Consider the following 14,640-nt stretch of genomic DNA (forward strand, 5'->3'; position numbering starts at 1 on the left):
ACCTTGGGTGAATCTTCCCCTTCCCCGAGCCTCAGTTTCCTCACCTGAGTCCCCAGCACCTCTCCTGCAAACTGGCTTAACAAGGTAAAACTTAGCCTCCCAGGTAAAACAAACCACGAAGGTTGCCTAAACTTAAATGTATGGTGGAGCATCTCATAGCATGAATGTGTCATGCGTATAGACACCTCTGCTGTTTGAGGCCCTCCTCCACCCAAGCCTGTCTTACTCTGGAAACGGCCCCCAAAGGAATGGGGCAGAGTATGGGCAGAGCTGCTGTGGCCTGGTTTCCCTCTAGGGTCGGGTAGAGCAGGGTGGTAAATACCAACCAGAGAATGAGCTTTGAGGCCCACACCACTGGGTTCAAATCTAGGCTCCACCAATTACCACCTGGGGATCTTGTGAGATACGTGGCATCTCCCTGCCCCCTTCAGTGCCTCACGTTTCTACATCTGTTACACTGGCACAGTCACGACCTTGTAGGGCTGGGGTGCACAGGGCATTTCCTCCTGACAGGATCATATCCCAGCCCCTAAGTCTGGCATAATCATCACCCTCTGATGATGAGCAGCTCCCTCTCCCCACTGTGCAGAGCTGGGACTGCAGCCACAGGAGGCTCCTGGCCATTTCTCACACACCGAGGACTGCCAGCGTTCTGTGCCTCTGATAAGGGTGTTCCCTTAGACACTTCTCCCTCAATCCTCAACAGGCTCAGGTACACATCACCTCTTCCACCACACCCCTCTATGAGCCCCTGGCTCTCCAGTCCTCGTCATCCTGCTCACACTGGGTGGTAATGGTTTGTCCTCCTCCAGTAGACTCAGAGCTCTTTACAAGTGGAGACAGGCAATGTAGCTCGGAGTATTCTGAGGGAACTCCTGTTGGGTGGACCTGGTTAGCCCATCCACGGCTGCCTGCTCTGCAACCCACCAAGCCCCTACAAATGGGCATGGCAGGATGTCTGGGGACGACAGAGCCTTCATTGCTGGGCACAGCACTACCCTGCCAGGTCTACTGCACCCCTCCCCACCAGGACCCCCGTACCTGCTTACTGCAAGGCCCCATCCTCCGCATCTGTGTCCTGGCTGTGCTCCTGATAGGGAGGAGACAACAAAGGACCACATATCACTCACTGCAAGCTCTGTCCTACCCTGGGGCCCAGAGCACACATGGAGACCACACTCAGAAAGGGGGAGGGACAGCCAAAGGGAATAACTATGGGACCAGTCTAACTAAAGGCTGGCTTGGGATCCCAACAGGGTAGTCTGAAGGACCCGCAGGAGAGAAAGGACCAGTCAAGGAAGTTCTAGGTGTGCCAGGGGGCACATTCTGCATAGAAAGACCTTCTTAGGTTGGAGCAGACTGAAAGCCTAGTAGACTGGTGAGCTCCCCATCTTAGGAGCCTCGAAGCCTTCATTAGGGCCTCTATGGAGACTACTATGCCTGGAAGAGTAAGATGGGGTATCAGGCTAGGTTTAAATAAGAAGAGACAGGCTGGGCATGAGGAAGACCTCTCAACTGTTATGGCCATAAGCCTATCTGTCCTCACACCAGAACCCAGCCATGTGGAGAAAATTCACAGACCCGCGTAAGGCCAGGCTCCAATCCTGGCTCAACCTTTATTAGCTACAACGCCCCAGGCAAGCTACTTGACTCCTTTGAGTGTCAGTTTCTTCATGGTGTAAAATGTGACAAGAGTAATACTTTGCAGAGTTCAGGGCTGCTGTTAAGGTTAAATGAAGTTAAAAAGTGTGAACTACAGGGCCTGGTGCTCGGTGTTAGGTAACTGAGAACTAGGCACACAACAGACATCTTATACACTCAGAATCTGGTCTACTTTCCCACTTAATATGAGCTCCTTGCCTCAGTCTGAAGAATTCCAATAACAGAGCTCACTCCCTCTTGAGACAGCCTGTTTTCATTCTGAGGCAACAATGGCTTTTAGAAAATCCTCAGGTGGAGTAGATATCCACACTCCCCGTGGCTTCCCCAGGCAAACCCCTCGTGCTCCCTGGAACTCTGCAGACCGTGTGTGTTTGCTTGAGTCCGTGACTCTTCCCTTCTCCGACTCATGTAGAAGACAGAGTCTAGAATGGGCCTTAGGCTAGAGAGAGGTCTGCCCCAGTCCTCAGTGGGATTTCTAACTGGCAGCTGAAATAGCTAAGTACTCCCTGTTCGTTCCCCCCTCTTCCTCACAGGACTAGAATCCCTGGGAAGGAAGGAGGGAGCTCATAGGGCAGCCAACCAGCTCAGAGTTTCCCGTTCTCCCTGCAGCCCTCCTGCAACCAAGCGTGCAAAGTCCAGTCCCAGTCCCAATTCCCCCTGCCCCCCACCACATGCCCTCACCAGCTCTTCCTCGCTGTGTGTTAGCAGCCCCTCCTCATCACCGTCGTCTCGAGCCTTTGCTTCTCCCTGGGGCATGGCTGCCTCAGCAGCTGTGTCCTCTTGGGGGGCCGGTGGCCGGCTGCTGCCACCACTACTGCCACTGCCACTGCCGATGGCGCTGCCACTGCCACTGCCACTCTCACCCTTCTTTTTGCCATCTTCAGGCGGAAGCGGGGGATGAGGGGAATAAAAATCAACCTGGGGCAGCTGCCCGGGGTAGCACCTTAGCGTAACCTAGGCCTCAGCACAGTGGGTCCAGGTGGGATTGGAGGCCACAGTCCCTCTCTGCCCCATGCACTGTCCTCCCCACACTCTGCCCTGTGCCCCTGGCCACTGATCTGGGCAGGGACCCTTGGAAGCTGACCTGGATTGGACTTCTGCGCCTCGGCAATCTGCTCCAAGCGACCCAGCAAGGCATCGATGTTGGACTTGATCTGGGTCAGCTCTGTCTTGATGGTACGCAGCTCACTGCTCTTTACTGAGAGTGGAGGGAGTACAGGGATGTCACCTAAGGGCTGGGAGCTTGACACTAACACAAGACCCTAGCCCCATTCTGTCAACTAGGAAGACAGGCCAGTGGCAGAAACTATCCTTGTCCATGGTCTTTTTCTGGCCAGGGAAAAGGCCTGAGCTGCCTGTGGCTTCCCCTGAGACTTTCTGGAGGCCCTTCTGAACCTGGATCTCCCCCACCATCCCCGACCCCTCCAACTCTGAAAGGGACTGGGGATGGATAAGAATGGAGGTGTGTGGTGTGTACCTCTGTGTGCACCTGAGCAAGCATGTGTCTTTGCTTATGTTAGAGAGTGGTATCTGTCTTTCAAGGTGTGTAAATGTGAGTGTTTTACAATCAGATTTCCTGGGTGCCTGACCACGTGTGCACACCAGAATGAATGTGGAGTAGCGAGCCTGTGTGGACCTGTCCTTGTGTTTACTAAAGGAAAGATGACACCATTTCCTCACTGGGCTCCACGTCACAGCACTGGGCTCTGCCTAACCCAAGACCCTCCTCCACAAATGTCGGTCTTTTCCTCTTAGAAATGCATGAAAATACTCACTTGGTTGTATTAGAGCTGCAGAACTGTGGGAGATTTGTTCCTTTATCTATTTTCCAATGTAAAAAAATGTAATTCTATTATTTTGCTAATGACAAAAATAAAAATTACCTAGGAAGAAGATATAGTCACTCACACTTGATCTTGGCTGAGCCGGTGGTGGTGATGGCTGTGGAGCGCGCAAAGAGCTTGACAGGTATGGTGGTTTTGACACGTCGGACCAAGGGGACTGTGACCCGGGGTCGCTTCACAGGGACTGCTCTGGGCACTGGCACTGGTGACAGGCGGCCCCGATAGTCGAAGAGCCTGTGAGAGCAAACGGGCCAGAGGCTGCAGCATGGCCTGTGGCCACCAGAAGGCACTGTGACCCTAGACCAACACATGTAGGGCTGGTGAAGGGCTGGGTAGCCTGTACTACATACCTCATCCTGCTCCCAGTTAGATCCTGAGGGTGAAGAGGAAGGGCTTTCTGGACCTCAGTGACCTTACTACATCCACTTTTCCTACCATTCAAGCTGGGTAAGAGCAGGGGAGGTGACAGGTGGTAATGGTTATAGCCCCATTCAACAGAGGAGCAAACTGACAACAGCCCCAGAAAGACTTCCCTAGATCACCCTGACACCCAGTCCTGCTCTATTACCTGACCTACTTCTGCTCAGTCAACTGTACCCCGAGCTCTGGTCAGAGTTTGCAAATCTCCCTAAAGCAGTACAAATCCCCAGCTGGAAACAGAGAGGTGAGGGAGTGAGAGTCAATCCCTAAGCCTGCCTAAGCCTCAGTTTTCCCATCTGCCTAGTGAAGATGGCTACCCCAAATTCTGTGCCCCCCACATCCCCCAAGGCTGCCGTGAGGGTAGAGCATGAGAGAACTTGGCTAAAAACACACGTTAGAAGGTGTGATAGGTGAAGGGCCAGGGTACCGAGACCCTCAACTCAGGGGCCTATGACCTCAGAGGCATGAGGCTGGAGTCCAAGCCCCTTTCCTCATTCTGGGCCCCCAGTCACCCCATCCTTCTCACTCGACTTTGGAGATGGAGGGGCAGGGGGCCCAGTGGAGTATCAAGGTTAGGCAGCTCCGTCAGACCCTCTATACCAGACAGTATGCTGTACCCCCGACGCCATCACCCAGCCCTTTCCAGGAGGGCTTCTCTTCCTGATCAGGCAGAAACTCAGTAAGCCAAGTAGGGGTTTCTCCCACCGCTGCTGCTGCTACCACCTTTCTGCATGGAACAGCAGCCACAGGGGTATACTATGGGATCACTTTCCTGATGACAGCCAGGTTACCTGCCATCACTAGGCAATGCAATGCCCCATGCCTTGGTACTCCTTTGTTTAGGGAGCCCCTGCCCTGGGGTGGTGATGGCTGGAGATGGAGAGTCTCTGGGAATGGACCCAGTCCCAGACCCTGCATTTCTGCCCCTAAGGGGAGGGGGCGGCTCTGGCCTTGGTCAGAATCACTGAACCACAGAATCCCAGAGCTGGAAGAGCCCTGAGGGATCACTTGGTACAAGCCCATTTCAGAGCGGGAGGGGATTTGCCCAAAGTTGTGTACTCTATTCAGTGGCAGAGCTGAGATTAGCACCCAGGTCTTCTGATTCCCAGGCTAGGGCACTTTCCACTACATTGCACTGTCTCCTGAAACCACTCACAGGTGAGAAAACTGAGGCTCAGAGAGGTCTGTTCTTCTGGGACAGCCTGGGGCAGGCTGAGAGGGAGGGAGGGAGGGAGGGCGAGAAGCAGGAAGGAGGAGAAGCTTGGGCCAGCCCCCACCCTGATTTCCACAAGAATGTGGCTGGTGCCATGGATGCTGGGGTCTGGGTAGGTTTGGGGGTGGGCCACAGCCTACCAGGGACTAATTCAGACCTCCAAAGGACTGCTGGCCTCTTGGCTATAAACATAAGGCTAAGAAGCTCAGACTGAGCTCTGAGGTTCCTTCAGCTGGCTGGGCACCTCAGAGAGGTAAGGAAACTGAACAGCAGAAGCGTGAGGGCTCAAATTCCCTGCACCTGGCCCTGTACTTGTTTTGTATTCCAACTTGCTACATTTATAGGTCCCCTGGCTGTCCAGTCACATTGAGTCCCACCCCAGGATTAGTAAGGGGAGGGGCGGTCAGAGAGTTGGGAGACAGTGTGGGCTGGGGAGAGCTCTGGCCTGGGCACCTATAGAACTGGACCCTAGTCCCAGCTCTGCCACTAACTTGCAGAGCAGCCTTGGGCAGGTGCCTGTCCACAACTCTGGGCTTCAGTTCCCACTTGGAGGACTGAGTGGGCTGCACCAGCAATCTCTCAGGACCCTTCCAGCTTGGCTGTTTCATGCCTGGGCACGCCCCTCCCCCGCTCACCTGGCGTAGAAGTCGTCCCGGTAGTAATCATAGTCAAAGCTGTAGCCACTGGGGAAACAAAGGGGAGAGGGCCGGGGCTTAGAGACGGCCACTCAGCCCACTCTTCGCAGGCCCTCATCTCCAAACACCTCCCCAAATTCTAGGCTTGGCATACCGTCACCACCAGTGTTCACTCCCTCTGTGGAAAGAGGAACCAATCCCACCCAGAGACAGACAAACAAGACAGAGCGCCCCACCTGTATATGGCAGATGCTGCTCTCTTTAGCCCCTTGGGTCTGTTGGGCTTTGGCTCTCCAGCCATGTTGATGTCTGTATGGAGGGAGAAGGCAGAGTCAGATGCTGACAGGATATCAGCACCCATACAAATATCACCCTCATGCACACGTGCAGCAATTTATGTGTTTACATGAGATACACATGGACTTCACTCACTAACATGGACAACAGATATCTTCACAAATTAGACCCATACCCACACATCACATGCATATAGTTGTTTATACATTCAGATACATGCATGAATGCTCACAATCACACACACACACGCGGCCATGGACATCAAGTTATATGCCTTCTCAAGTACACTCACATAAATGCATACATCAGACACACATCCTCACACATACGTTCACATATCCAGGAAATAAGATCACACACTCTCAACTACACTCAGACGTGGCTCCAACATCCTATACTTAACTGCCCATATGCAAATGAGCCAATGCACATTTACACAAACCTTCTACCAAACATCTTTATGCCTACAGCAGAGTTCAGCAAATGTTAGGACCTCAATAAATATTTGGTAAATGAATACATGAATATCTGCTTACACACTCAAGTATATTCTGATACACACATAACTCTACATATATACATGTAAGTAAAGCATGTGTCCACATATTCTCCACATGTTCAGTTACATCCACATACCACATATTCAGGGATACATATCCTTCTCAAACATACATAAATATACCGAAGTATGTGAACATATACAAACACTATACAGGCTCCAAGGTAGGCCTCCAGCACGGCCACATCTCATGTACATAACACCGAGACCAAGAGCACCTGCTTCACCTTATGCTCCCAGCCCCTCCTCCTGGCTCTCAGAAAGGGTTCTAACCTAAGCCAAATGCAGCCCAATGTAAGAGGCTGTGCTAGTCCACTGTTCCCCTTCTCTGGGGAATCTGCATTTTAACTGGAACGCTTACACTGTGAAAGCAGGGACAGAAGTGTTTTCCTGAAACTTCTAAAATTTTCCCATACAGGCACTGATCTTATAGTGGGTGACGGTTGGAGAAGACAGAAAAGAGGATTAAGAGGGAAGCTAAAGAATGCAGGTCAGCACCTGCCCAGGAGAAATCCAGGGGCAGGGCCATGGAGAGATGCTTACCCAGGGTCTGCCCAGCCAGCACCCGCCCATTCTCTCCCAGCACAGCTGCCCGGGCATGGCGCTCATTGGCATACTGGACAAAGGCGTAGCCCTTGTGCACAGAACAGCCGGCCACACGGCCATACTTGGAGAAGATGGTCTCCACATCAGACTTCTTCACCACAGCTGTGTTGAGGTTTCCGATGAAAACCCGAGAGTTGATGGATTTGGGGTCATTCTTGTTGGTTACGTTACTTGTCTGGATCTTCAAGGACATGGTGGCCACCTGAAGAAAGAAAGCCACTGTGAGGCTGGGAAGCCGGGTTGGGCTCAAGGGCTGCCCATGGCCCACAACCTGACTAAACTGGATTGCTTTGTGCCTTCCTACACACACACCCCTACAGCATCCAGCTTCCCCATTTTTGTTCATTTCACTGGCTGCTGACCTCATATAGGTGCTTTACATATGTTCTGTCGTTTGGTACTGACATGATAAGCAGAATTAGGACATTTTATAAGGGAGGAAATGCAAAGTCAGAGGTCACAATGCTAGTGAATAACAGGACAGGGATTTGAACCCTGATCTGCTTGACTCAATTCTTCTCTTTTAATTGAGGTTACACATTGGTTTATAACATTACATAAGTTTCATATTGACTCCAGTTCTTTCAAATCCACTCTTTCTTTAATGTTCATCTCAAATGCTACCCCTTGCAGGATCTAAAGTTGAAGATCTTCCACAGCTTTTCTTCTGTTCCTTCAATGTAGAACCATGGTAAAGAGGTCACATGGTAAATGCAAGTAATGTATGCTCTAAAACAGCTTCATATTAAGAAAATTGCTCAGTCTGATCCAGACATGGACCATGACTGTCTTTATTAGAACCAGCCATTTCGAAAAAAATGAGCTAAACCTCACTGAGCATTCACTGTGAGCTAAGGGTAGCATGCAATATTGAATAATTCCAAGACTCCATGAGTTCGACTGATAAGTGGATAAATTAGATGTGGCCCATATATACAATGGAATATTACTCAGCCATAAAAAGGAACTAATTGAGTTATTTGTAGTGAGGTGGATGGACCTACAGTCTCTCATACAGAGTGAAGTAAATCAGAAAGAGAAAAACAAATACTGTATGCTAACGCATATATATGGAATCTAGAAAAATGGCACTGATAAACCTAGTGGCAAGGCAGGAGTAAAGATGCAGACATAAGAGAATGGACTTGAGGACACAGCAGGGAAGCAGAGGCTGGGACGAAGTGAGAAAGTAGCACTGACATACATACACTACCAAATGTAAAATGGATGGCTGCATAGCACAGGGAGATCAGCTCGGTGCTTTGTGATGACTTACGAGGAAGGGGATATGGGGACATATGTATATTTATAGCTGATTTACCTCGTTGTACAGCAGAAAACTAACACAACACTGTAAAGCAATTATACTCCAATAAAGATGTAAAAAAAAAAAAAGACTCCATGAGTGTTATCATTATCCTTCATATTTTACCAAAACCAGACTCCAACAAGTTCATTAACTTGCCAGGAACAGGCATTCAAACCCAGGTCGTTGGTCCCTAAAGCCCATTTCTACTAAATTTATCACTCTCCTTCCCAGAGCTAAATCCACTTTAAATACAGTTGACCCTTGAACAACACAGGTTTCAACTGCATGGGTCCACTTTTATGCAAATACTTTTCAACAGTAAATACAATACTGAATGGTTCCCATGGTTGGTTGAATCCACGGATGCTGAAGAACAAGGGGCTGACTGTAAGTTATACTCGAATTAACCCCTGCATTGTTCAAGGGTCAACTGTACTACAGTAAGTCAGCATATTTATCTGAGAATTGTTTTTAATAAATTAATTTTTTAGAGTTATCCATTTTACACTTACTATTCAAATTCTGTCTCCTTTGCTTAGAGATGATACTATACTTGCTCTTTGCTCTCTATACTCAGGCAATGTTTTTTACCCCAAAGGGCTGTACAACTCTCTCCTACTCCCCTTCCTGGACAGGTTATAATCTGGGCACAGGCTCCAAAGGGAAAGGGAAAAGGAAGCTCAATTTCAGTAGAAAAGGCCTACGTAAGCCTTGGCATTTATACTTCCTGGCCATCTTCTGCTCACCGGCATGGGTTGGTGCAACTCCCTTTTGGAACACTCCTATCTTAAAACCTGACCCTAGAGCTATTGCAGAAGGTGCTGAAGAACCACTAGGCAGTATGCATAAAAACTCTCATCAGCTTAGGCTAACCATAAACACCTGCCTATTTACCTAATATTTTAGGGCATAGGGGGTTTCAAATTTTTAGTGAATTAGAGAAGAGCTGAGTATAAGCTGGGATATCTGTATCTTTTGTCCCACTAGGTTTTAAAGACCCTTTTCTCCTCAATCCTCCAGTTTAGAAGTTAGCACTTTCTGACCAGCAGATGGTACTGTTTGCAAGGAAACCATACGCTGGACCTGAGAACGATTCTGGGGAAGAACCTGCTCCTATTATGGGCTTGCAGTAGCAGGGATACTACTCAAGTGTGTGTCAGCGCAGGTAAAGGCTGAGGGCTGAGAGGGCACTGATACTGATGAAGGAGCTGGTGCCAGTTCTGGAGCTGGTGTGGGAAGACAGACTCTTCTGTTACTCAGTTTGCCTTTGAATCCAATCATCAACATTTATAAAGCAGTGAGGGACACAAAAGAGACTGCCCGTGAAAACACTTAACACACTGCCCATATGCAGAAAGAAATGCTCGATGTATGTGGGTTCCCCATTCCTCACAGTTCTCTGACAATCCCTCCCCTACCTGGATGACAAGCCATTCAAAGGTTAATTCCTTGTGTGTCCATGGGTATACAAGAAATTTGTGGGGCTCCTCCATGGGCATCAGATAACTCTCTCCTTTGAGCTATCTCCTGGAGACAGCTCAAAGTCATGAAGTTTTGGCCCAGGGAGATGCCACCTGCTTTGGCTGGAGGGAGCCAACCAGGTCAGGTGTGTGGACCAAGACAGAAAGAAGAGAAGGGGGTTCGGAGATCTACTGACGACTGCTGGCTCTGCCACTGCCCTGGCAGGGACATGACCATTGCTGGGTTCCCTCAGACTGCTTCCTGTTCAGTAGTGTTAGTGAGCTCTAACACTACTGAACAGGAAGCACTGCTGAGCACCTGTGCTTGGTGCTATAGTGGGATCAGCATTCACTCCTTGGCTGGTGAGCAAAGTCTTTGGGTTTGCCTCTACCCAGTCTTTTCTCTCATCACCTGGGGTTTGGGACGATGTATATAAAAGGCCTTTGCAAACTGTGAAGCTCTTTATAAGATCTAAAAGTTATTCTGACTAGTTGAACATCTCTGTTCTACTAATATTGCCATTTCTGGGCCCATTCTAGATGACGGTCAAGGTCAGACTGGAGCACATTCTGTACAATGCCAAGGAAAGGCAGTCAGAAGCCATGTCACACGGGGGTCAGTTTTCTGATCTGTAGAGAAGACACTTAGGAAATATATGTATGTGGTTGCCCTGCACTGCCAAGGAGAAATGTCTGCCTGAAGCATTCTCCGGGAACCTAACCGCTGTATTGCCCAGCCAAATAGCCCCCAATCTGCTTTCAAGGCCTGCACGCTCTTCAGAGGGCAGGCTGTGCTGCTGCTGTGCATAATCTCAAGGGGTAGGTGTCTCTGGGGTTCAGAAAAGCTTAAGTATCCACTCACATGTCCTCAAACTGAGGAATGGAGTCGGGGGTGCAAAATGAAAAGAAAGCATGCTCAGACTAGCTCTCCCAGAACTGCTAAGTTCAGTTATAGAATCCCAAATTCAGATATGGTCTTCCAGGTTATGAAAATACCAATTTGTTAGCCTCACTTATAAGTTATAACCTTTGAATATTTAGACACATGGTACGCGGGTCTCCATCTATACTCCTGTTCTTCCCTGCAAATGTTAGAGGCAAGCTTGACAAAGTTGCACAGTAAATGCTCAATAAACATTAGGGACAAGGCAGTGAAGGTAATATCCCAGAAGGTGGTGAGAAGGGCTAGCTGTGGCCCTTAAGTAGGGGTATGGAGGAGTTGGGGGGACTACTAGAGGCTAGGGTTCCAGGCACCTTTTTCTAGCCTCTGACCCAAACACCCTGGTCCGCACACCAACCATCCCCAACTCAATCCTCTCCACACAATTCTATCTTGGCTCTTCTGGGCTTCCCACTAGTTTAGAGTGGGAGCCCTAGAAAATACTGACATCCTATTCAGCAGAAGCTGGTTGACTTGATAAGCTATTTTCCCCCCGGGCCAAGCTCTGCCTCACAGATTAGCTGTGTAATTGAGAGCAAGGTGTTTGTAGTCCCCAGAGGCCCCATGCTTAGCAATGAGCTAAGGAGAGGTGGGTAGAGGGATTGTTCTTGTGGAGGTGGGCAGGGGCGGTGGGGGGGGGGGGGGCGGCGAGAATTCAAGAACCCAACTTGTTCCCAGAGACTTCTGCAATGTCAGATTAGCAGGGACCTTAGTGAGCATGGAGCTTATATGCCCTTACTCTGAGGAACAGAGGGGAATGGACATGGCCAGGATGCCATAGCCAGTGAGTAGCAGGACCAAGAACCCCACAGGTCCTCTGACTCTACGTCTAGGGTTCTTATATTTCATTTTTCCTTCTGGGCTGCCAGGAGACAAGTCCCCAGGACAGTGAGAAGCTTGGAGAAGGCAGTCTAGATACACTGTGTTTGAGAAAACTGGGGACTGGCTCCCAAATAAATATCTTCACTTTTACCTGCTAAAACAACATGCTGCATAAAAGCTGGGATCTTAAGTTAATTAAAACCCATAGGAACACAGGCTTTGAAATGCAATTTACAGCTCAAAGGGATGGGGTGGCTCCTCCAGGCTAATAAGAAAAGAAAATTTGGCAAAAAACAAATCATTTTCCCCAGATGAAACATTTCAGATGGAAGCTATGTTTTGGAAGAGCCAAGCCCGAACATGTGGGTGACAGGGCTTTGTCAAGGCAGAAAAGCCCTAAAAGGTACCTGAACCCCTGAACTTTGAGTAAACGAGCCTCCCAGAGGGGCACCACAATAAGAATAGCCTCTAATTACTGACTGCCAACTATGTGTCAAGAGACTTTACAAACCTCACCTTATTTAATTCTCACAACAGCCCTATGAGGAGGTAATTTAGATAGGGAAAGAAAGCTCAGAGAGACCAAGTAACTGGTTAACAGAGCAAAACCAGAACTGGAACCCAGGTCTGTTTGACTCCAAAAACCTATGCATAGAGATGCCTTGGGTACTGATTCCCATTGTAAGAGTGTGTCACCCTGAGCCAGCCACACCCTCTCCTTGGTCCTCCTCACCCCTTTCCCTTTTCTACTACAATGCTTCATATTTGCACAGGATTTTAGTAAAGAAAGCCCCAGTTTATTTTCTTGAGGCTGACACTGTTAATCCCATTTTATAGATGAAAAAGCTGAGGATCATCAGCAAAGATATGTGACTTACTTAAGGTCCCCCAGTTGGTGAAGGGAGTAGCTAGGGGACTTGAATCCAGGCTTCTTGTTTGACACCTACATGCCACTGTCTCAACTATTCTAAGCTTGTGACTCTGCCTTATCAAACCTCATGCCCTCCCAATGCTGCCTATCAGGACCTAGTCTTCAGCCTGACCTCTGAGGCACTCAACCATCAGAACACCCACTTCTCCAACTCTGTAAATCCTCCTCAGCACTGGATCTCTGCTGCTCTTGGTCCCCATCCCCTACAACCAGTGCTATCTAGAGCCTCTGTCTGGGCCAGTTCTGCTGGACATCTCCAGCCTTATTCCCAAGCATGGGGATGAGTGGTCACACCAGCCTGTGGCCAGACCTCTGCCCTTAGATAACCCTGGAGCCATCTGGGTGACTTTAAAGGAAAATAGCTATCAGTGATGGGGAGAAGCCAAGCAATTATACTGATCAGTACCTAGGGCCTCCTTGGTCCAGAGACTCCTGGTTACCAGGCGGCTAGGGATGACAGAACATCTGTTAATCTCATTAAACTCTCCAGGCCCCAGCTCATTATCACTGCCCAAATGATCATTACTGGCCAGACAGGACTAATTTCCCAAGGAATGCTCTTTAGTTCTTGACCATTCCCACTCCCAAGAGAAATCCTAGTTCCCAACAACCTGAACACTGAGGGCCCCTGGGATGGGTGGAGAGTTTAAGGGGTCTAGGCTGCAGGCTCAGGAGGCTTGGCTCCGCTGCTCTTAGTCATGTGACCTGAAACAAGTCTCGTAATTTCTGAGTCTTATCAACCTATTCTGAAAACAGAATCTTTTTCCTGACTACCTTTCAAATCTGATATAAAACTCAAATAGGCTAATTGATGTGAAAGTTCTCTGTACATCTGTAACATACTATAAATGAATAGGGGATTATACCTATTTCTATTCTTACCCAACTCCTATCTCCTTCACTCATTCAACAAACATTTTTGAGTATTCTCTGTGCTGGCACTGTGGAGGTGCTGGGGAACAGTGTTTACAGGCCTTGTCCTCTACTTGTTTTTAAGAAAGCCTTCTCTCCAGGAACCTGTTTCTTGACTGTTTCCTAATAACAAAAGAATAAACATGAAATAGCAGATACGGCTCTGCAGTCAGACAGGACTGAGTTCTAATCCCAGTCCTACCACTTATGAGACATAGCCCTGGACATGTCTCTTATCCTCACTGGGCCTCAGGTTCCTCAACTGCAAAATGGAAACTATATCAACCTCCCAGGATTAGTGACAATATTTGTAAAGTGCCCAGTATAATGGCTGAGACCAGTAGATATTTACATAAGAAACTCAAATGCCCAATGCCCTATGCAAAGAGATGAATCTAGCCTGGCAGTCTAGATCCTCCACATTCCAGCCCTAATCCTCTTTACCCAGGTTGTCTCCCAGTGCTCCAACGCTTCACCTGAGAATAAGGGAGTCAGGGGTAAGGGGCCTATGCATGCTCTCTCCCTTGTCCTAGTATCTGGTACCAAACCTAAAAACTTCGCAGAGTGCCCCCTCCCCATGCCTGTCAAATCACTACTGTTTGGGACTGAGAGAGGAAGAACACTGGTTGGGAGGAGTTCCAGGCTTTGCTGAGCCACTGACTCACCTCTCTACCACACCATGAGGTCTCTAGTCCTATACTCTAACACTAGTATCAGCATCTGTTAGGCCATGAGGGGAGACCCCAAAGCAGAAACAGAAGGTAGAGCTGGGGCCTCAGCCATCTCTTCCCACAGTGTGGTTTGAGTATATACTCTACCCTCCCTGTATCTTGCACTCTAACCCTACCCTTGATTATGGCCTTAGGCTGAGGTTTAGCATCTATGACAAGCAGCCCATATAGCTATGGAGGGAAAGGCAACAAAGGGTAGGTAGGTACAAACTTGGGCTTACAATCCCCAACAGTGAGTTAGAGTTGGGGAAATACAAATGATTGTTGGCTTCTTTATTTTTGCCAGAGGTCATCCCCTC

At 49.0% G+C, this 14,640-nt stretch overlaps 1 protein-coding gene across 5 annotated transcripts in view; it reads right to left on the reverse strand.

Annotated features, from left to right (window-relative positions):
* The window catches only part of RALY (RALY heterogeneous nuclear ribonucleoprotein), an 86,473-nt gene that overhangs the window by 7,269 nt on the left and 64,564 nt on the right, over positions 1-14,640 (reverse strand). For 2 of the 5 annotated variants that reach the window (XM_032604673.1, XM_032604672.1), the window contains 6 exons: positions 7,174-7,438; positions 6,011-6,083; positions 3,571-3,740; positions 2,747-2,860; positions 2,344-2,540; positions 1,042-1,090 (listed from right to left, as the gene is read on the reverse strand). In XM_032604673.1, coding sequence (XP_032460564.1) covers positions 1,046-1,090; positions 2,344-2,540; positions 2,747-2,860; positions 3,571-3,740; positions 6,011-6,083; positions 7,174-7,429 — 855 coding nt within the window. In that variant the 5' untranslated portion in view covers positions 7,430-7,438 and the 3' untranslated portion in view covers positions 1,042-1,045. Of the gene's footprint in view, positions 1-1,041; positions 1,091-2,343; positions 2,541-2,746; positions 2,912-3,570; positions 3,777-5,774; positions 5,823-6,010; positions 6,084-7,173; positions 7,439-14,640 lie in introns of all 5 variants that reach the window. The other 3 variants (XM_032604671.1, XM_032604669.1, XM_032604668.1) reach the window with 3 other exon arrangements.

This window comes from Phocoena sinus, chromosome 15 (assembly GCF_008692025.1).
Source record: "Phocoena sinus isolate mPhoSin1 chromosome 15, mPhoSin1.pri, whole genome shotgun sequence".
NCBI lineage: Eukaryota > Metazoa > Chordata > Mammalia > Artiodactyla > Phocoenidae > Phocoena > Phocoena sinus.